General features: G+C 40.3%; 1 protein-coding gene across 1 annotated transcript in view; it reads right to left on the minus strand.

Annotated features, from left to right (window-relative positions):
* Positions 1-23,585, minus strand: part of LOC104619889 (transmembrane protein 132D-like) — a gene marked incomplete at both ends in the record, with an annotated part of 101,702 nt that overhangs the window by 55,853 nt on the left and 22,264 nt on the right. The window contains one exon of the mRNA XM_010285929.1: positions 442-588. Within this exon, the coding sequence (XP_010284231.1) occupies positions 442-588 (147 nt within the window). The remainder of the gene's footprint in view (positions 1-441; positions 589-23,585) is intronic.

Raw genomic sequence — 23,585 nt, forward strand, 5'->3', positions numbered from 1 at the left:
GGGGGGGAGTGGGGAGGCGGGAGCAGACCAAACAAGAAACCCCAAAGCAACATAAAAAACCCCAAAACCACAAACCAAAAAACCCCACCACAAACAGCCCTCCAATTACCCCCTGCTGGAATGCGTGGCAGCAAATAATTTGAAGAGATTAAACTAGTCACAACTGAATTCTAAGATATGAAACACGTTCCTCTAAATACTATCTGAAAACAATATTTCCTGCTAGTTTTAACTTCCTTTGAGTATTAGGATTCAGTTACATTTTGCTCAAAGTGCATGTGGTAGAATTAGCCATGCACCACAAAACAAAGACAGCCACAGCATTTCCAAAAGCATTTTTATCATGTACTATAATAAAACTTCTTAAAATCATAGCAAAATGCTTCGAAAAGGAAAAACAACCATCAGTTATTAAAAGATAGACTGCTGGAAATGACCTACCTGTTTTCAGAGGCAGCAGATTTCCTCTGGCAAACAATAACAGCTGGTGCGTATTTCCCAGTATAATCCATGCTCTCTCTGATGTCCCACAAGTAGGGGCTGCTAGCTCTCACACTGAAAATGTTCACACCTTTCTTCACATTTGCCCTAAGAGGAACAAGAGGATATTTTACCAATTAGATACAAAATGTCAGCTTGATCTGTTACTCATTTCTTCATTATTTTCTCATTACTGCCCCACAGAAAATGCTACCGCTCATTAGAGTTTGACAGTATTACAAGGAAAAGAGATGAGAGAATTAATTAAGAATTCCATATTTTGAAGAAATTATAACAAGATAGAAATCTTATTGAACTAATGGTAATTACAGCTTTAGTCATAGCTAAATTGCAGAGTAGATATGTTCTGGAGCACGCTCCTCACTCCTGCTCTTCCATTATCCACACTGTGGACACCACCAAGTGTGCTAAGGCTGTCTTTTGACCAAAAGTTATCGTATTGGCAAGTAGAATTTTCATCGCAAAAAGAAGTCAGGTTGTTGCTGGGGCTTATATCTGGAGTGAGGAGCTGAGAACCTTCGCTAGGTCTTACAAGCAAAATATATTACAAGCAAAATCTACTTTTTCTTCTCCCACCCCACCCACCCCGGATTACTCAAAGGTAACATTTCATATCTTTGCTCCAATTTTCATTGTCTTTCTGAGACCACAACATTTCTTCATTTTCTTTTAATACTGTTGGGTTTAACTGTTCTATCAGCTTGGATCCTAAAAATACTTAGAAATAATTCTTATTTTCCAAAAATGAGTGGTTTCTTGGGAAGTCTGTTTCCACATATCAGGTTGAACAATAGGAAAAGCTGTATGACAAAATGTTACAGTCATGACAACTGGACTGGCTCCTCCTGAAAAGTACTTTCTGGTTCTCACGTGTTAGCATCATATTTCTGGTTCTGAATAACCAGTGGAGAAGATGAACTATATATATTTTTTTTTTAATATCTGTTTTGCTTCCTCTTAGCAGGTGGTGTAATCCCCAATTCTTTCTCTCCCTTTCTTTAACTAAATATCTAAATATGTACCTTAAGGCACTATTGAATTACCCCACAGCTGGAGTAAACGTTGGCCAATTCACTGAATTAGGAGTTTCTGGTATTGTTAACTTCTGGTTTCTGAATGTGTTTACAAAAACAAAAAGTCCATTGTGGTCAAACAGCCTCATATATGAGCTGTCAGGAAATGACAGTTTAATTATATTTGCTTAAAATCTCATACACAAAATCAATTCAGTGTTATGGCAAGTTCTCAATTCTGGGCAAAAAAACCCAAAAAGGTATGTGATTTTTTTGTATAAACAGCTGCTGCCATGCAGAGATGCTAATGTCAGTAAAACAAGCACTATCATCTCTGCCTCTGCGTGAAATTACTTGTGAAATCTGAAGGACAACATCCACACAGATGTTTTCAGAATAAAAAGCCAAAGGATTTCTTCAACCGTCTCAGACCAAAAAGGGTTATATATCATTTCTTCTACCACTAACTCAATAGCAGTGGCTGTAATTTCCTTAGCACACCTGGAAGAATTAATACACGAAGGCTGACGATTTGTGCTCATGTTCTTCTATGCTAATTTCACAAAATGTATTTTAAGCAGGCACAGTTACTGCTCCTAGATCACAAACATCCCTCAGGACAAGAGATCAACGGTCGAGGAAGAGTGGAAATTAAACTGAATTCCTGGCATCTTAGAGAGACGGAGAGAGGAAAAGACCAGACAACCTGGAGGAAACGTTTTTCAGCGTCTGTCTTGAGCTATTCCTAGTGACCAGCATCTGCTCCTGTCTTCCTGTTCCACTTCAAGAAAGGAAAACTGCCGGGTGTCCACTAAATGATAGAAAAATTATTCCCATGTCACAGGGAAAGGAGGGCAGCTCAGATCTTTCCAAGTTAAGCTGGCAATGATTAAGAAACTCATACCCACCCTTCTAGCTCTCTGATGCGCTTGCTGTCTCTCCAGTCATTAAGCACAGCTGGCGAGAAGGTGCTGGTGTGGGATTTTGGCCACCCAGCTGAGCTTATGTATCTGAAAAGGCAACTGTCCCGATGGAGCCAAGCCACTGTGCTTACGCACTCTAGCACATGAGAGTGACTGAATCACTCACAGCCTGTGGCGTGGCTGGTTCCATGTCACAAAGCCACACAAGCCTTGAGCTCGTGCTGTAGGGTTCCCCCTCGGGTTTGCCGTGGAGGTGTGGTAAACCGCCGGCGCAGCAGGCAGTACAGCTGATCGGTAACCGACTGCTGCCCCAGCGCGCACACGCCAAGGAGTATATCTAAGATTTCTACGTGTCATGGAGCCTCCCTGGGACGCAAGCCGAGAGATATTTGCAAGTGCCGGACAAAGATACTAAGCCTTTGAATACTCCTGGACAACATTGCGGGGGGGGGAGCGGGGCGGGGAGGACTGGGACGGACACAGCACGGAATACATGTCCTGGAAACCCAAACAGTCGGTAACCTTACATAAGAGCAACCATTTTCCATGACCGGCGGTTAAGAGCAATTACTGTGTTACAATTGCTACTTAAAAAAACATAACAGATTATATTGACTATACAACAGCTATGGTTTTATATGTTTTATTAACAAAACTGGTAGGGAATCAAGAAAAAAGCAGCCTTAGAGTATTGCATATTCTACCTCGCTCTGCTGGCACATATGCAGTAGCTTTACTGCAATCGAAAAAGCCGTGCAGGGTCTCAGTTCTGCTAAGTACACAGCCACACACCAAAAATCGAGGAAATTCCTCATTTATATTTTAAAAAGCATTACAAACCAGATTAAAATAAGGATACAGAGACAAATAACTGATAGCATCCTCTTATTTTTCTATCTGGATTCCTTTAAACGACAGAGTGATGAGGTAAACCAGAAAAATGGACACAAAACCAGTAAGACAAGCTCAGTTTGTTTATCTTTGACAAACACTTCATTAAATGACAAACTACCATCCTGCACCGATTTCTAATTTTTCAAAACAAATGTGTACGCTCCTTGGGGTAATTGCAGTCTATGGATCAGGATTTCTTAGAAGAGTTTTTCATAAGGTCTAATTTAGTCATTTATTAAAAGCCCCAAACCCCTAATTTTACTGAAAACAATAACACAAGATTGTTGTTTTCAACAGAATTAGAAGCTAATAATTCTTTTTGAAGAGACAGTTAAATATACTTTCATAATTAGCACAAAAGCTTCAATTTCACTATCCCAGGAAACGCTTTTTCCTCTAGTGTGTCTCGATGCCATGTTTGCTGCTGTTGGGGAGCTGCAGAATTTTATTCACCCAATTTACAATGGCAGTAGCACTTTGCAATTACCAAAGAATGACCTGGATGAAACAGGGTTAATAATAACTGAAGCTATGTTATTTGTCAACAGATAAAACTGAAGATACCTGAGGTGAAAACACTATGACTGCTGTCAGGGCTCAATTACTTTCTTGCAAATCAGCTTCATTGAATTGCCTGGCTGTGACAGGGCAAGCTGGGTCTTCAACGCTTCAGCTGCTCTTGAGAGTGCTCACGAGACAGCCTCTTGGTTCAGCCACAGTTCAGCCTTCTAAGATTTCTCAACTGCAATATGCAAAAAGGTGTCTGACAAAACTTTTTCATATAGTTACTCACAGTTAACAGTAGTCTAAGCACAACAGATTGTACTTCTGTTTAAAGCACTGTGGCTGGGCAGCAGAAAGTAAAGTTGGTTGATTATTTTGTGCCCATCACTTCACTTTGGGGAGCTTCTACTTTGGAAAGGAGAAAAAAAGAATTATTAAACATTTCAGTCATGGTTGGTTTTGGTTCATTTTGTTTGGTTTGTTGTGGGTCGTTTGTGTTTTTTTTTTTTCAAACAAGGAACCTATCCAACTAAACACTTCCGTTGGTGTTTCTCCAGGCTCTCCAGTGTTACCTCTGGATCACTGCTTACAGCGCAGAACATTGGTTACTGAGCCTCATAAGTAGCTCACCCCTTGCACCAAATCAATCATGGGCAAACAAAGCCCCTGGGAGTCCTCAATCCCTGAAAACCCGTCAATGCTGACAGGGTACAACTCAAGGTAAAGGAGAAAGAAAAAAAAAAAACAACAAACCCATAAAAGAAATGCCCAGAATCGATACATCACACCTGAAATCAAGAAAATATTTCCTAAGTGCATAAAGACAGTGATTCCCAATTCTATCTCATGACCCACTAAACACTACATTTCCTCTAGTGATAGAAGAGGCTTCAACTTGACCAATTAAAATGCAGGCAATGTCCTTTCTCATTTATCAAAGTGTCTGGTTTAGCCTTTCTCAGTTTTCGTAGTTTACAACCAGTTCGCGCTGAGCTTTCAGCCCATGTCATTACTGCAGGCTGGTAACGGCTGTGAAATTGTTACTTAAGTGTTGTATAAAGTGGAACAGCTGGCTGGTGAAAAATAACAGCATTACAGCATGTGTGTTGCTAAGTGCCATGGTACAACGTCAACTAAGTGTCTGGTTTGAAGCATCACAGGGAAGGGGGAGAGAGACAGCGAGGAAGCACACATGCACGTTCACCCTCGAGACATGCAAGACATCAAAGACAAGGAGCCTGCAGAAGCTGCAGATACCCTGCCACAGGCAGGACTCCCCCCCACGTTTTACTCCTGACAACGTCCCTCATGCAGCAAATACCACACATCCCTCCATTCCAAAACAAAGTGCAAATAAACAGGGAATCTAACCCCTCAACAGCTCTAAATAAAGGTGTTTTAGACCTGTGACATTGAATCTAGTTTTCTATTACTGTGAGCACTCAGGGAAAAGATCTGTGGGAACCTCTCCTGCTCCTTCCAAGAAAGTGAGCTACTTTTAACATCAAAGGAATAAAAAGAAAAGAGAGGCTGTTAACACAGGTGCTACCACTGGCTATCATCTCATTCCCAGTGGCAACTGGAAGGTGGCAGGCAAATTGTCTGCAGAGGGGTACATTTTTGAGAGCTTCTAGGCACCTAAAGAGACATTGCAGTGGGCTCTGAATGTGTCTTGTCACCGTATCTCCCCAAAGCACTTCAGAAATAACTTGAGGGGGTTTCTATTTCTGTTTATCTTTAGTCCTTTTTCCCACCCAGAGCCCAACCTTAACCCAGCAACAGAGAGAGACCAAAAGAGTGTTTAGCTGTACAGCGTGGCAGTCTTCACTTTACTACTATTTACCACCTTTGGACCGTGACAACAGTAATAGGTGTGGGAGAAGCTTTTCCCCCACCAGCCCATTTGAAATCAAAGACAAGCAAAATGTGAGTGGAAATGGACCCGACTACAGCTCTTCGTCATAAGACAAAGAAATTGGGTGCATTTCCACTCACTGGAAGGTCTAATGCACTGATCTAAGACAGGAGCAAAATACTTCCCACAAGAAACCCTGAAAGTATTCACGGTCCTAACCTGTAAATACCCAATGTACGTCACCACCCAGAGCCCAATTTTGCTGATGGCTATGCCACAGGTTGCTCTTCATGCAGGCTCCTTCCGATGACATCACCTCTTATCCAATAACAAATCACATCTGCTGGTGCTGGAGACAACCAGTTTGTACATCTGTACTTGTACCGATGCTAGCTTCCAAGAGTTGGAATTTGTGTTCCCAGCATCTCCGCTTCTATTCGTATGTGCAACATTAGGGTGATGCTAAATTTAAACACTTTAAGGCCATACTCTTCTTTTGCCTCCCTCTGCAGTTTCATTGCTTTTTATGGCTGAACCTAATGTAGGACAGAATTTGAGCCTGAAAGAGATTCATCTCTTTGAACATCAGTCAAAAATAAAATGTGTCTGTCATTGAGAAAACAGACAGAACTCAGCCTGTTTTTGTTAGACTTAAGGCTTATTTGCAGTGAGTGGATGAAAACCAAGCGTACAAAAGCTTTCTGGATTTGTATCCATCACAAACCCCTGGAGAAATAAAGACCATTAAAAAACAGTTTTCCCTGTCAGAAGCAAGCCTTCATAGTTGAAACTCTTTCAATGGAAGGAACTGTGTTTGAGAGGGGCCTATTTAAACAATGTGATTTAGAACAGAGTAAAAAAATCGCAGCTTTCTCAGGGCAACAGGAATGTTGTATCACAAAAATTAGGTCACGTAGCAAGACACTTTCTACTAGCCGTCTGAATCTCTGGCTTTTAATTACATTATCAATTTTGGCATGGCTTACAAAAAGTAGGATTTGATGTACAGAGTTGGCTTCTGTCAGGCTTTTTTTGTTTTGTTTTCCCCATTGAATATTTCATGTACAAACCAGTGTTGTCAGTTGTTTTCAGAGAAGATGCCTCGAAGTTTCTTCAGATTATACTAATAGTTTCACTGATTGAAAATCCACAGCAGAAGAGAATCGGGAGTCCCTGGGATACTGATGGAGTTAGAATAATTTATGGAGAGCGATCTAGCACAACATAAGCTATTTAAAGCTGTATAATATACCCACAAACTCTTATTAAGGTCTGTGGTTTTCAGCCCTGTGAGACAGAAACCAGTTATCACTATGCATCACCATGAAAGCAGATTAAAATTAAATCAATCTGTTTATCTATGGGTTTGCAATGCAGCTTTTCCAAAGCATAACGTATTCTCCATCTAATTAACATTTCAGAAAGAAAAAACATTCCACCCAGACACTAAAACACCCTCATTCAAATGGAGATATTACAAAAATACAACCCAGGTGGATTTATAACAAAATTTAATTGTGAAAGGGCACAAGACCTATTTAGGCTTCAAAAGTTGAATTGTGCATATCAGGAGTTAAATAAAATAGATCTCTTTGTAGGATATATCTCTTGAACTTGACAAAATTGCCTATTGCACTTACAGTTTATGTGCATGCACACAGCTGCATATACATGCACGTATTACACAGATTTAGATTTTATTCCTGTGGCTTTCAAAAAGAAAGTCCTTATTAAAAATGTGTTTTGCAAGATGTAAAATGCAGAAGTCTCTGGAGAATCAAAAGGAAAGAATGCATACAAATCAATTTAAAACAGAAACAAATACAGAGTTTGTAGGTCTGACCTCTATTCACTTACTAACAAGCCATGAGAGGACCCGATCCTCAGTGGAAACCAAAACCCTTCGTGTGGCTTCCAGAACTTGATCTTTTTGGTTTTAGAAAGATCCTGAATTAAAGCTGAGGAAGCAAACCTTAGGAGTTATGTGAGCAGCAAGAATAGCATTGCACCTCCCCAGGGACCACAGCAGCAGTCATCTTGGGACTCCCAACATGAAGGAAAAGTCAGAAACAGGGTTATCATAAACTTCATGTCTGGCTGGTGCACCCTTCTGCTAATTCCATCTTGTGGACTGTACGTGATGTCAAATAAGTGAGTGGCAAAGCAGTGAGAAAACCAGCAAGGGTAGCAGCATTGTAACCTGAAGTGGCACTACAGAAATGTACGCTACTAGCAGGCAAAATCTCAGTAATACGATAGATAAGACACCACTGTTACAACCGACAATGTTACTGCTAGCGATGTTCTAAGGAGATATTATCATGTTAAGGGACAAGCTGGTACTCCTGCCCATGGCCATATCTCAATATGAATTATGAAACAAGCAGAGAGATGTTTAAGAGGAGAGACTGTCTTAAGGTTGATAGTTTGAGGTCAAGGTAAAGAGGTAATTCATTATTTCTTTTTACCCCAAACTACTCAGCAAATGCAGTGTTGTAACATAATACTGACTTGCTCTTCTTACACCTCTTCCAGCTCTCTGGCACTTTTTCCTGCAGAAATGGATAATTGGGCAATAATGAGCAATAATACTAAAAATCCCGAAATATTTATGTATTCAAGGGTGTGAAGGAAGGTGTTTGTTTACAGAAATGAAAGACAAAGATAAATAGTGCTGCCTGCTGATTTAAAGTGGTTGGGAGACCTGTGGACTATTTCCAAAAATTTAATGCAGGGTCTGAAATATGTCTTTCTAAACTGCTTGTAAAAAGAAAACAATGCACTGCATCCCTTCCTTTTCTGGCCAAACATCAGCAAAGCTGCTAACAGCACAGCCTGTGCAACCAAAAATTTTTTAAATTAGACCTAGATTTAAGAAAGGATAGGAAAAACAAAGCACAGTACTGGGGACTCCGCAGTGAAAAGACAGTGCCATTTGCCCCGTTTCACAGGTGAAGAAAATGGTAGGAAACAGCTATCATACCACAACATGCATGTGAGTGAAGCTGGTTGTGAGGAACCACCTAAATCACAGGATGAGTGTAATGAAGGGCTACCCAGTTACTCATTGCAGGTGGAGTAAAACAGAGCATAGAACAATGAAATGTTTTTTTAAGTAATATAGGGACATTTATATGTGTGTGTTTAAGTACGTGTACATAGATTTTTATGCTGATTGGGCAAGCAACAAGTGGAGAAATTCTTCTGGATTCACTTAAATTGGCTGAGAACATTAGGAGCACACTGAAGAAAGACAACAAGGCTGGTGAACCATGCAGTACAAGTCTTCCAAAACAAACAGTTACAGAAATAGAGCTATATATTTAATATACATACACCAAGAAGCAACGGGCTTGGTAATGCTACTTCTTTGTCTTTATATGCAAAGCAGTGTCTGATGGAGGAACTTTTTGTTTTGAAGTCACACAGTAAGACACAATTGTTGAGGGATGCAGATACTGCTCCAGAGCTCTGACCTGGCTAATCACCTTTTTACAAGATGTGAATGGAAGGATGCTGCTAGCAATGCAAACTACAAGACTTTTGACTTATCAAGCAGAATTATCATGCAAATCAACAGCCACCACCCAAACTCCCTTCAGTGTGACTACTAGTTGTCTGATGTTCAGTGAAAAACAGTGCACACCTTAAAGCAAATGCTTTAAGGCTGTGGTTAAAATGTATTAGCAATCACAATATCATCATAAATGCAGATAGCACGTTTATCTCAAAAGTATCTCAAAAAAATGTTCCTGCCCTCTCCTGGAGAGACTCAACTGCACAAGTGCTTTGTGAGCCTAATGCTCTCCCAGTGCAAGCTCACCTCCTCCAGCCCCAGTGCTTGACACTGAATCTGCCCTTTCAGTTCTTCATGGTGACACCTTGAAACTCATGGCAGCCTTGGTGAGGGGTTAGATGCTCAGAGGTGATCTAAAAAAGGTTCTCTATTTGAAAGTTTATTTCAAACTTCACAGGCAGAACAGTTCTGAGGTATTTTCAAATCACATCATAATGCAAAACAAAACAGCAATATCATGGAGCAACAAGAGAGAAGATTACCTCAACAGTGCTAATGAAGACCGATCAGTGAAAATGAGTTAGCACTGTTCCCTAGCAACTTCTCGCAGCTGCAGATAAAATAATTTTCTGGACATCACAGAAACTGTGAATACTTAGTTCTTTTATACAGGAATTCTCTCATCCATTGCCTATATGCAGCCCCCTCTAGGAGGTAACACAGGAGCAATTTATGGCAAGCTGTACCATTATATTAACTTGTCCAAAAATTTTTAAAAAGACCCATGGATCCATATGTGCTGTGTTTGTCCTTCACTCAATGACATATATGTCAGATGTTCAAAGAGCATCAGAGAGACAGAAAAAGAGCATATAACAATCTTCGCTGCAGAAATCCTGAGCCTGCAACCCCTTTTTCATAAAGGTCCTTCCTCACTCATGGGAGCAATTCTGCTGAGTCCTGATGACATTACTTAAGGTTACAGAATCAGGTCTACAGTAAAAGAAAAAAAGTAAAGTAAGTGTATAAATAAAGGGTTCAGATTCTTTAATGGAGAAAAAAGCCTGCATTGCTCCAAAGGGTTGCTATCGGCATAAAATAGATATTCACTAAGCAATTTAAGTAGGAACTTTGCATAAAATTTCAGGCTGAACACTATACATCTATACTGACATATTTAACCACCTTTCTGTCATCTGCATGAGTGGCTACCAAAGCAACGTTTGCTAAACAATAGCAAGAAGTTCTGCTGCAGGCAAACCCCAATAACTCAATGAATCCACTGACGCAGAAAGGAGTTCAATTAATACAAAAATGACACTGCCCAAAATTATTCTGTGTCCTCAATGTAGGATACACACAATGCTGTCTGTCTCCAGCTGCAGCAGTTAACCCTAGTGCATCCCAGAGCACAGTTTGGTATGATTTTAATACTGCAAGAGCCATAGAAGAGGGCTTGGCTGATCAAAGCAAGCAAAAGCAGAGATCACTTTGAATTACACAAAAACCTCCCTGTCGATTGCTCTCCAAGATAGAGGTATTTTGCAGGAACATAAAGGCAGCTGGTAATCCTCTCCACATATAAATCCTGAAAAACTAATAATTGTTCCTCGTCACAGAGGAGACTTATCATCACAGCATACAATTGTTCTAACCACCCTACTGTGGAATTCAAATCTGTGAGAACCACCTAATGTCTACCTATCGGTGCTCAAAGTTAAATGTCATAAAACACAATATGGGAGCTTAAAATACGGACTGAGCAAGAATTATAGTGCATATAGATTTTTTTCTTTTATTTTATATTAAAACTTTGTACTTTTAGGCACCAGGTTTAATGTGTCACAATTTTTGGAAGCAGATTGCTCTTTTGAAAATAGAGGATTTAAAAAGTTTTAGTGAGCTGACATACGGAAATGACTGACATTTTTAACTTCTGCAGCAACAGCCCAGCAGCAAACAACCAAAAATGTTAACACTCTAAATCATTTGCCACTTTCTAAAATTCTCTAAGGCAAAAGCGACCACTAGGCAGCTGTTTCTGAAAGTAAAAAGGTTGTAACCCTGGCTACCAGCTGGTAGTGGACAAAATCCGCTACAAAAAATACGAGCTGTTTTATCAGGGAGCCAAAACATCACCACAGTGAATAAAATGGCCAGATGATAAAGTACTGAGCGTGATGGAGTACATGGAGGCTGAAGAAACTGGAGAGAGAAAAATGGCAGAAAGTGAGCCCGGGAAAATAACTTTAAACCCTAAGTTTATCAGACATTGACTTTCCCTCATTCTTTAAACCGCAAGAAATGTGAACTATAGTTTCAGGAATCCCCATGCTCCTATTATACAGTAAGGATTTTATACACCACAGCATAACGCTACCATTCAGCATGGGAAACCCATATGGTTGTAGCAAGAAGGAAATGAATAGTCTGCCCAGGGATTAATGCATCGCTCAGATCCGGTAAAATCCCAGCGCCTGTTTGCTTAGCTTCGCCTCCAATCAATTAACTCCTGTGCTCTTGCCAAGTGGATGTGCACTCACAAACTCAAATGTGTTGTGGGGATTTGACAGTTTTGATAGACTTGTGGTCAAAATTAATGTTCAGAAAAGATTCTTGGTTTCAGCTGCATGCAGCGGTCCTCTCCTGAAGCAAGCCTGGGCCATGCACCATCCCCTCTGCGCCTGGGTCTGGAGACCAGATGGGAGCTGCCGCACGCTCGAGGTACAGCCCTGATCAGACCTCAGAGAGCACATCAGCAGTTTAAACACATTTAGTGCTGGTGCAGACGTGGCACCCAGACTCAAGCCACTTGCCTCTGGCGTGGGGCCGCTGCAGTCCTCAAGCACGCAGACGCCGCAGCTTGACTGTTTCAGTTACAGCAGACCCGGCAGGCCTTCCTGCAGACTTTAGCACCAAGGATGTAATACACCCCTTTCCCTCAACACATGCCATGCACTGCCTTTACCCCTTTCCTTCAACACACGCTACTCACTGCCTTTCCCACCAGAGTTCGTAAGGGAGCCTTGGAGGACCTGTCTGAAGTGCAACAGGAGACTATTTATACGGTGAAATGATACTGAGGCCACCATGTCTATGCTATAGGAGATTCAGTGGCTGTCCCTGCTGCTGTCCTAGCCTGGTTCAGTTGTTTGATATTCCTTCAGCTGATGGAGTGCATTTGGTGATCACATCTTCTGGTTTAGCTTAACTGGAAAGGAGTCTAACTTGTGTACTTTGCAACTGCTCTGTATTGTGACCGGAAGCACAGTAGGCGAGGACAAGGAGGAGACTGACTTTGAAAGTACGCTTAGGATGCAAACTGAACGCTAATGTTTACATGCCAACTGCCCCTGTAGGACGGTAAAGAGTTAAAAATCTGTTAGCAAAAACTGGAGGTGACTGAATATTACCCTTTAAAAAAAAAAAATCACTTTTCCAAATAAGATGCCAGTAGCAGCAGAGGCCTCTGAATATGTCAACTCCTCCTTCTGAGCCAGGGTCTTTAGTTGAAGATGTGTCTTCACAGGAACTGCTTTGAGACATTCAGTATGTTCTATTCCCATGAAAGTCACTGTAGAAGGCACAACCTAGCTCTGTGACCCACTGAAACATCACAGGTAATTGAGGTTGTCAGAATACAACACACGTTGGTATTTTGATAACTGGGTTAAAATTTACAATATTGAAAAACCTGAAAGACGTAATTGAGCTTTCTAACACAATAGACAGAAGTTAACACTAGATTTGTATTTATTTGAGACTCAGGATAAAAGTCCCGCAGATGACAATGGGGCAGTGGAGCCATGCCAATTTGAAAAGCAAGTACCTTCATCCGTGGGATCCCTGGTATGAAACAGTTCTCTGAAGATTTCTAGTGCAAGAGCAGAGCTGACCCATGCCCACTTACCTTTTAGATGAAGGCATTTCTAGGCAATTGGTGAAAAGTAAAGTCGCAGATACCACTCTCACCTTTTAGACTGTTTTAGGTATGTTATTGTTTTTTAATGAGTTTAAGGCAGGGGAAAGGCAGACACCTGTTTCATAAAGAACGTTTTTCCAGCTGTAGCTGGAATTTCTCCTGCAAAAAATGTGTGCACAGTGCTATCATTCTGAAATTCACACTGTTTTATTCCCAAATTGCAGAGGTAAATGATGAATCTATAAACATGGCAATGAAGAATTCTGTCCACAGTTCATTCAACTGCATTGAAATTAGCACTTCATGGGCCGTTTTGCACACAGATTCTTTATACAGAAAGTTTTCTTTGAAGATCTATTTCAAGTCCAAAATCAAGGTAGCTCTGCGTGCGTCACACTCTACTGCATATTCCTTTGAACAATTGCCTTTGCAACTGGAGGCAGTTTGTAGAGAGACTAATTAAACAACAGTCGCTGCCATCACGGGTCCTACTGTGAGAAAACTGGTGATGACATGACACACATGCTGCAAGCAAAGAGCACAATCAAACCAGGAAAACAACCATGCATGCCAACGGGCCCAGGGGAGGGGGTGACAACTGATTTATGTGTTTAAATCTATTTCTTATCAGTGTGCTGTAGTGGGGTGTGTAGAAAGACCCATGAGACTGGGGACTCCAAGGTGACTAGGCAGAATTGCAGAAGGTCAGTGGGGCTGGGGAAACAAAGGTGATGTAGCCCAGACTGTTATAAGAAGAAAAAGGCAAGAGTCTGTCTCGTCTCTGTGGCTGCAAAGGTCCCCTTGGAACTGTCTTTCTCGGTCAGGAAATATAGAAAAAACAGTATAATATATGTTATTAAAAAACCCAACTTTTCCTGCTGGCTGAAGTGCTGGCTGCTGCTAAGAGATTGATGAAAAATATCTCTTTTTCTGTTGATGTATTAAGCTTTTGCTTAAGAGACAGAAAACAAATGTATTAAAAAAAAGATGTCAGGGGCAAATATTTCAGTAATCTCAGTCATAAGCATTACAGCCATTATGATTGTCTAAAATTCATGGCAAAGCTTGTAATTCAGCTATATCTCAGTGACAAAAATCTACTGTGTTTTAGGAATCACTGTTTGCTAATATTGCAAACATCATCAAGAGCTGCTTGTCGTAACAGGGCTAGTTAGGGGAAAGACATACATCCATTAATCACTACATGTAGCGTGTCCTACTCTTTGCCCAGTCCACGGGACTCCTTGGGATAGGCCGTTTCCAGAGCACAAAGCCCTGACACCTCATCTTCTGTGTCTTGGAAGTTCCTTGCTCAAGTATTGAAATAGACGTTTGTATCAGTTAGAACAGCAGCCATCACAGGCACGCTGGGTCCCTCACACAAGGTCTGGCGCACAGCACAACTCCCTGAGCAGAACAGTCACGCAGGGTCTTTCCAAGGGAGGAAAGGAGTTGTGGGCAGAAGGGGCAATCAATCAGCCCCAAGGTTTTGCTAAATGCAGAAACTTTTCTTCTTCTAAAAATATCTGCCTGGAAGTCAAGGAGTGACTGCTAGAGGATATTTACTGAAATGGTACATGCTAAAAAATAAAATAAAATAAAAAATTAATCTGACAGGCCCTTCTGAAGGCTAATTTGAAGACCTTCCCCCTAGGAGACTGTTTCTGACAGAGCTATCACTGTACATATGTATGCACTGCAACAGTGTAGTAGAAGGGTACACTAATCAACTTTCACACCACCTGGATGAAGAAAAAAAACATTCTGAAGGGAAGAAAAGGTATGGACAGCATTGGAGAGTCAAATACGAGGCAGTGCCGTTAGCAAATCCTACTTGTATCAGCAGGTAGGAAGTAGCCCTGGTACATACAGTTAGACTGAATTATCTGATGTCAGATGTTCACTAAGGTTGTCCTTGAAGCAGAGTTAGACTGAAATTTGGAAACTGGGTCACTCAGTATGACACTATGTATCAGAGGCATTATCGTATTTGGTTACGCATTGACTGATCAGTGCCATAACAATGTCTTGAGATGTGCTCTGCTCTGAGCAAGGGATTAATTAAAGTAGAAGCTAAATGCTACTGATAGTGGTGGCACAGGACAAGACTATTACCCAGTAAAAAACAAAGACGGCTAAATGCAACATTAGACGAAACAGAAATACATAGTAAAATATCATTTGAAGAAACAGAATCCAATTTAAAATAAGATTTTATCCCATTATTTAAATAATACATATTCCACTCTTTCAAAGTTAAAACGAAAGCTGGTCCTCAAAATCTTATTTGCAATACATACGCAAACTAATGATAATACAGCAATATGGTAGATTCACATTTTCAAATGTTCATTAATTTACCAACACTGCTGAGAAGCATATCTATTTACCCCGTGATGTAATAGGATATTTTTAGTTCTGAATAATTGAAGTTGAGCAAACGAGAGAGACACAAAAAAAGAACTAAGAATTCAGAATTTCCTGGATTTTACTCATGCTCAGAGACTGAGGACATACATTCCGTGTGGATTTTAAAAAGCTCTTCTGCACCCCCTCTCCAAATTGCTATGTCTATGCAAATTGCCAGCTCCCATCTGCACCGTCTGATTTGAATGAAATTGGGTATAAGTCAGTTCAGAATTAATTCAAGCAAGATATTGGAAATGTTCCTCTCACCAGTTTCATGTTCTGTGAAGTTGCTTTAAAAGTAGAGGAGCTACAAGTCCCATCAGGATATTGTGTTTCCAAAGGTCAAAACTGAACTTTCATCAAGCCAATAGTAATACAAAGAAAACTCATCAGCCTTAGGTGGGTATTTAAGAGGTAGGCAGCCTTCCTTTTGACTCACACGCCCTGGCTCTGCTCCTGGAACCACTTTACCCTCCAGTCATGACAGTGGTTTTTTAACAGCATCATAGCAGAGATTTCCCCTCAACTAGAACAGAAGGAGGAGAAAATGAGCTCTGCTATCCTCAGTATGCCATGCTTCTATAACAATATTATCACCCACTTTTGGGAGAGAAATAGAGAAACTGGGATAACCTCACCAGAGTCCATGGTATGCCAAGTCAGTGACTATTACAGTAACATAAAGCAGGGTGCCAGCAAGGCTCTAAGGAAAAGAACACTTGTCTCTTTGAAAGAAATACTTACAGAAAAAAAAATATCTATGCTATCCTGTGCAAAGCAAGTGCCAAAGAAGGTTTGGGTGAGACCATGCACCAGAAATAGACTGGTTACCAGCAGGCCTCTTCGCCTGTCACACACTTGATAGAAAACAAAGTAGTCTCAGTAAGGTGGACTACAGTGTCCTGGTGTTTAAATTCCAGAAATGTTTTTTTCTTCAAAAGATGCTACAAGCTCACTGTTCTTCTCAAAATCCAGTCTTGATTGTCTTTTACAGAAACATACTCCGGAATGAGACACTCAGGATGATCGTTCACATTTGCAAACGTGTGTCTCTAATACAGCTTCTCATGGGGAAGATCACAGCAGAACATAGATTAGATGGAACCACTGCACCCACAAATTTTATTCGATTTTATACCAACCTTCAAGTTCTGTAATGCATTCCTTGTAGTTTTTCAGGGAATATCCAAATCCCATTTTACTAAACATAGAAAACTACTATTTTTGTGTGTTCTTGCCTGCTCAGGAATTCGCAAGCCTCATTCTGATTTTTATCCCTAAAAGTAGCTCTCCATACTATCTCCATTCCATGTTCATAATTTCTTGTCTCTCTTTTCTGGTCTTTTCCTTTTAGCATTCACCCAATAAAATTATGATATTTACTTATAATCAAGGAAACTCTCAGCCCATTAATTTCTTTCTGGCTTCCTTAGAAATCCCTTCAGAAATTTTGGCTGTTGCCATTGAGACAAACTGGAGCTGCTTCAAAACTCTGCTAGCTTGCAATGAAAAACCAGCCCCTTGCAAAATAAGCGCTAGGACCAGAAGAATAGAAAAAGGTTTTTACTCAAGAGCACTGAATTGTAAAGCTGACATTGTTATTGCTAGAAAACTGCCCATTGATTTCATTGGCCATAGGATAGCTCGGGTTCATTGCATATAAGTTTATTTTAAGACACTGGTGAAACAGCAATATATTGCAAAGTTGTATTAAATCACATGGCTTTGTGCAGCAAGATGTATTTGGAAATCAAAGGGTGCAACATACATATTTGCTACTGTTCTGCACAATAAATTATTTATTATGTCTATTTCTCATTTCAAGATTCCTAGACAGGTAGTTAAAGGTATGTGAAATTATTTATTCAAGGTTGGGAACATTTGCAGCATCCACAATACATCTCAAAATAAGCCATGTTGCTTCCAGAACATACTTCATTTTCACCAGTACTTTTAAGACATCTATAAACCTCTTAACAATTTAATAAATCTTCTCAAAACCAGATGTGTATAATTGATCTTATAAATTTCCCATGGAAACAGGAGGCACCATGCATTTTTTAAACGCTGAGAGGTACCATGTCTATTAGCTTTCCTAACACTTCCCAAAATTCACTCATCTAAATAACAATTTTGCACTTTGATTTGTTTTTGCCTAACTACTTTTCCACCCTCAGCTCACCTATTAAAGACAGGAATCTTATCCTCGCCATTTCTGCAGTTCCCTTCTCAGGCAAACATTTGTGGCCGTTCTGTATCTTCAGAGCTACAGGAGGTTTTTAAGGCCTTTGTATTCAATGAAAATGTTCACAGGCTGCCTCCTGTTTCCAGTCCAGAGAAAAGGACCTGTTCTAATGCTATTGCCCAATTTTTCTTGCATTGTTACCATACTATTAGAGTTAGGACTTTGCCACGTAGTTACTAATTACTGCTTATTAAAGATAAGGACAATTTTTGACAATGCAAGGTAGTACATAAATTACAGAAGATAAAAGGGGCACTTAGTATACACAAAGGAATGTAGAAGAGATGGTATAACATGTATTATGAATAAGCATATTATTATTCTAAAATTATTGTCACTTCACTAAATTAATCTTTCTCATTGTAAACCTATTTTTAGGCTCCTTATCACTAAAGGGAGAAATTCTAGTTTTGAGTTTTGCCTGAAACAGACTATTTATTAATATCAGAATAGAAATAACATCTATGTAAGACTAATTTTAATTCTGTCATATAAGTAGAAGTTTTGGGGGGATTCCAAGGATATTGGATATGTAGTTTCTTTGTGTTACTGGGATATATTTGATAAGCTTGAGCTCCACTTAGTCTGATTTGTTACTGTGATTTATACTGCAGTAGCCCCCAGACTATAATTATGAAGAGAGTCATTGTTGAGAAAGTTTTCCAAGTTGTTAAATAGTAGACTACATGTTCATATATTTTTCTAAATGATTTTTTTAAATCTTTGAGAAGATTTCCCATTTTAAAAGGATATATGGATATATTGAAAGGATGTATTCATTTATTAATAGTCTTATAGATTAAAAAAAAAGGACAGGCTTGTCCTTAGGTAGTATGTCCTCAAATCAGGAATTCATCCCTTTCTGCTCGTTACAGTTGACCTCTGGAACACATCAGTCACATGGACAAAGTAAACCATGCATGTACAGTTCTTCACTGAATGGGGTCCTACAAACGCTGGCTCTGAGTAACAAGGCCTGTAGCTCTGCAGTCCTCCGTTGGTAACATTCAAAACCAGAAAGCATCTATACAAATAACCACTCCCAACAAAGCAGCCTCCACTCCAAAGATGCACCTTTCCCGTAAAACAATGGGAGCTTGCAAACACCATGGGAACACAGCACCATTAGCAAGGTTCTACGTTACCACAGGATCTAGGTTACAAAGTCACTTAGGTGCTGGAAAGCACTCTAAAAGCATTACCTGTGAGTTAAAAAGAAAAAAAATCCCAAACATATAATCTAAACAAAACACATTCAGGTGCCAAACCCACATCATATCCCTTTCTGAGTCCAGCTGCAGTCGACACTAATGACTTATTGCAAAGCATGCGTGACTGCAAGAGAATGAGGTCTCATTTTCTACCTTGGTGCAACACCATTTTTCTCTTCCTGAGACTGTATTAAGATTTGAGACAACCAGTTCTTTTGGCTTAATAACTTCAATTATCAACTTCAAAGAAATACATAGCAATCCTGACATCTATCTGAAATGAAGTCCATATTATTGGGATTGGAATATACATACATAAAGTGTCTTCTCTCACTGTTTATATCTATTTTTTGACTTCAAGCCAACTTTTCCCTGTAAACCACAAAGATTTAGTGGTGGCTTGCTGAGTTTTGTATGGCAGCTGGCCAGGTTTTAATTCCCCCAATCAGCTGATAATATATTCCTCAAAGACTAAATCATCGTATCACAGGAACATTATACCCAGCCTGTTTTTTATGCTGGCTAAGCCAAAGAGAAGTCCAGTATCTGAACAACTTGCTTCTCCTTCATCCTATAAAATATTGATTGTCAATAAGAGGAAAAAAAAAGACAGTACACTAAGGTATATGAAACAATTTTCTGTAAATCTCAATCCTTTAAACTATAATCATTGTGAAGGAAAGGTAACACATCTCGTAAGGATTTTGAATGCTGCCTCCTATACTCTCTCACTGGACAAATCTGAACCTAAACGGCTGTTCTCTCAATACCCGCAGGATATGGATGGCCCAGTTGAGTTTACAACAGTAATAAAGAACAGACTTTCAAACTGAGGGTGGACTGATGTATACAGCAGAGTGAGAAGTAAACACACTAAAGCTGCTACATAATTCTGTCAAGCATATGGTTAAGTTATGATTTTATTTAGAAAACAGATTGTAAGAGTGGAGTGATGACAGATGAGGGTACATTGGCCAGTCGTAAATAAGGAAGTCTTCTAATAGGAACTGGGCTTGTTACTGATCATATGTTGCCACACAGATTTAGTGAGATCTAATCACTTAGAAAATACGGCTTCTTAAATGCATGTTGCAGCTCATTTTCAAATTTATGTTGCTCAGTTGAAAAATCCATGAGCATTACTGCACCTAGCTTTTGAGAGTGACAGTGGAGTTACATTTATGGTCTCAATTAGACATCCTAGTTCCTTGTAAAAGGATAGAGTTAATCCCTTAAGAATGGCTTTCCCAGCACCTACTGCTCTGCACAGAGATGACTAAACCAGACAAAAGAAACACTGAAGACAATCTGAAATCCTTTTTCTGACCCAGATTTCTCTACAGCGCTTAGACAGGCATCACTAGCTATGTCAAAACCAAGAAACCAGGGAGCACATTCAAGCTCCTACTTCTGAGTGCTCCATCTGCACTTGAATTTCTTCTGGGACAAGACCTAGTTACACACCAGCTCCCTCCTGTGACTGCTTCTGCAATGAAGGAAAATCAGGTGTGTGATCGGGAAGGACATCATAGGGTGCTCCAGCCAGGATCCCAAACACTCCGTGATGCACACCTGATACTGAGATGAGATAGGATGGCAGTCCTTTATATCCAATGATCCAGCTGCACAGGCATAACCCCCTAGTTCATGCACTCCTTTTACTGGGCGACTATGGTATCTGCTGGCAGTGAGTGGGAGCAGTACCACCATCACTGCTGCTACTCTGAACACACGGCTTGTGTCTGCTGAACTTCGTGCTGACCAGCTTCATCCAAACATTATTTCTTCTGAGTGCATCATCTACCCAAAGACTTTCTTAGACTGTAAATCCCGTATCAGGTAAAAAATAACCCACAAGTGCTTGGTTCAACAATTCAGATCTCTTATTAATATTCAGAAATACTGTGACCACAGAACTCAAAACATTTATGGTTTAGAATTCCTCCTGCCATTTCATATTGGTTCCAGAAGTTACTGCCAAAAAAAATAAGGTGGATCACCTATTGTTTTTTCCCCTTCAAAATCAAAATTGTTACAGTTCAGAGCATATGCAAAACCTGCAGGTCAGGTGCCAAAGTAACTTTATATTTTTAAACTTTGGGCAACTATGAACTTCCTGGTAGCTATGAAGTTAGGTAAGGGGATTTTGGATTTCTACCTTAATCTCTGTGATTGCTTTGTTTGTACTTCTAATGCAGCTCATTTCCAAAGAGCAGAGAAAATCAAATAATGGTACAGAAGTGAAAATGTTCGCATATGACTTTATGAGAAGACATAAAATTATGCTGTTGGAGTATATGAGCCGTCTAAGAGGACATACGGCAATTCTTGAAGGTAACTTTTTAAGAGCAAAAAGACACTGGTAAAAATGAATCCCCTGCACAACCCTCCTGCATAGCAAAGAGACAATGACATGAAGCCCTGAACACCTCCTTACCCTCCCCTGCAGCAGTTATTACACAACCATCAGTAAGTGCCTGTCAAAGCCATTCACTGCTGAGCCTGGCACACCTGCCCCTCCCGTATAATGCTCCATGGGACTTCCATTCATTTCCAGGGTTCAAATTGAAGTGATGTCTGTGACTTCTCTTTTGCATTTTCAAAGCTAGGAAGGAATTTCACACCTCTTTGAATGTCATTCGGCCCCAGGTAGAACACTGCAGTCCCCAGAAATGTCTGCAAAAGCAAATTATAAACTTTCTTTTCCTAAGCTTCTCATGGACGGAGCCTTAACATGAGGTAATCTGACTTGAAAGTAGTAGCATTGTTGTTTTAGCACTAACTGGCTTGTCATTAAGACCTTAGACATCTAAAGATGCAAACAGATTTCCAGGGGAATTTATTTACAAATACTTTGAAGCAAATTATCCATTAAACTGCTTTGGAATATCATTCACGGCCCTAATTATGCTAGACTATATGACTAGGCAAGGACAGGTGGCAAAAGAAAACGCTGCAGTACGAGGACCACTTGGGGAATATGCCAGACCACAACTTGTCCAACTGGAAGAGAAACTACAGCTCAGTGTTGCAAATCTGTGAAATGTCAGCGCTGTAGCAGCAAGGCGTCTATCAAATACAAAACTCATTTTGACAGCACTGCAATCAAAATTGGTCTTTCAGCAGTCACAGACATCAAAAGCTGGTGCTCAGGTTTCAGCCAAATCTGTCAGCTTCTCTCACCAAGGGAAGCCCCAGTGCTTTGCAGTCGGAGGGGATCCCCCACGCCCCAGCTGCTATGCAGGAGCTCCAGCCTTCTTGCACCAGCCTGCTGTGAGGCCAGGCTTGATGCTCACACATGCACCATTCATGCTTAGCACAAGGGAAAAGAAGAGTTATGAAGTTCTGGGTAGGAACTGACACAGCTCTGCCCAGTGTGAGACCCACTTAGGCCTAGCCCTAAACCTACACTAAGACTAATGCATCCCCCAGGCACAGGGCTGTTTTTGGAAGAAGTCTTCACTTGGAGAGCACCCCTAAGCCGCACTCTCTGCACATGTCATACTCTATCCTTGTTCTTGGGACCACAACCCTAGGAGAAAGCAGTTTATTATCCAAATTCACTTTGGAAGAATACATACAGTTGATAACAGCAGCTTATCAGTTCCCATCTGAGCTCTGCTGAAATATTTCAGCCCATCGAAGAAAAACAAAATGTCAAAAAATGGTAGCACTATAGTGGCACTCTTAATGAAAGTGTATACTGTGAAATACAACATATACTGTTGTACTTATTCCTAGCTCCAGCTCAAGTCTCTACAGTTTATTGTCCAAAGGGCTTAAAGATCAGCACTCTTGCCTAGTGCAGTTAGGGAGCCAGACAGATCACTTCTAGTTTGTCCGTTTATTGCTGTTCTCTTAACTATTTTGTCTTTTATCATTTTTATCAAATTTGAACTTTCTGAATTATTTTCCTTGTTTTACATATCGCTGCTTTTGTGCACAAGCTCAGGGGCTTCTGAGGGTCAGAAACAGATGGTTGCATCCTTTCTGCATCCACCAGAAAGAGCTGTCTGCTCTTTCAACATTTTTGCCTGCATGGCACATACAGTATTAAAAGCCTGTCATTGCTGCTACCCAGGTTGGACCACAGGTGGATCAAATGCTAAATTTTGGTTATTAACCTGGTTATGTATTCAAAGCAGCATATTCCCACTGGTATTCGCAGGGTACTGAAAATGGCCAGATGTTGCATTTCTTTGTTTGGTTTCACTGTAAGAGCAAGAAAAGCTACACCGAGATCTGTCACTGGCCCACAGTAAGATGTCTCGGTGTGTGGTACATACCTATTACTGAGAACAATTATGTAAGAGAGCGGGCAAACAACTGACAACTATTAGGCTTTACATGCCCATTAGGTTAAGTATTCTTGAAAGTATATTAATCTGACATCACATTTATATTCTGATAGCAGATGAGAGAAATTGGATATTAAATCTATTGGTTCCCTTAGAGGGCAAACTGAGGAAAAGAGTCTATTAAATCACAAAAGGAGAAAAGATTCCTAGCTGTTGTCCACATATCATCTGACCTATCTTCAAAACCTGCTAGTGTGTTTGATATACCAAACAGGGAAGCTGCAAGGCATGCC

Source organism: Phaethon lepturus, unplaced genomic scaffold (genome assembly GCF_000687285.1).
Source record: "Phaethon lepturus isolate BGI_N335 unplaced genomic scaffold, ASM68728v1 scaffold17044, whole genome shotgun sequence".
NCBI classification, from domain to species: domain Eukaryota; kingdom Metazoa; phylum Chordata; class Aves; order Phaethontiformes; family Phaethontidae; genus Phaethon; species Phaethon lepturus.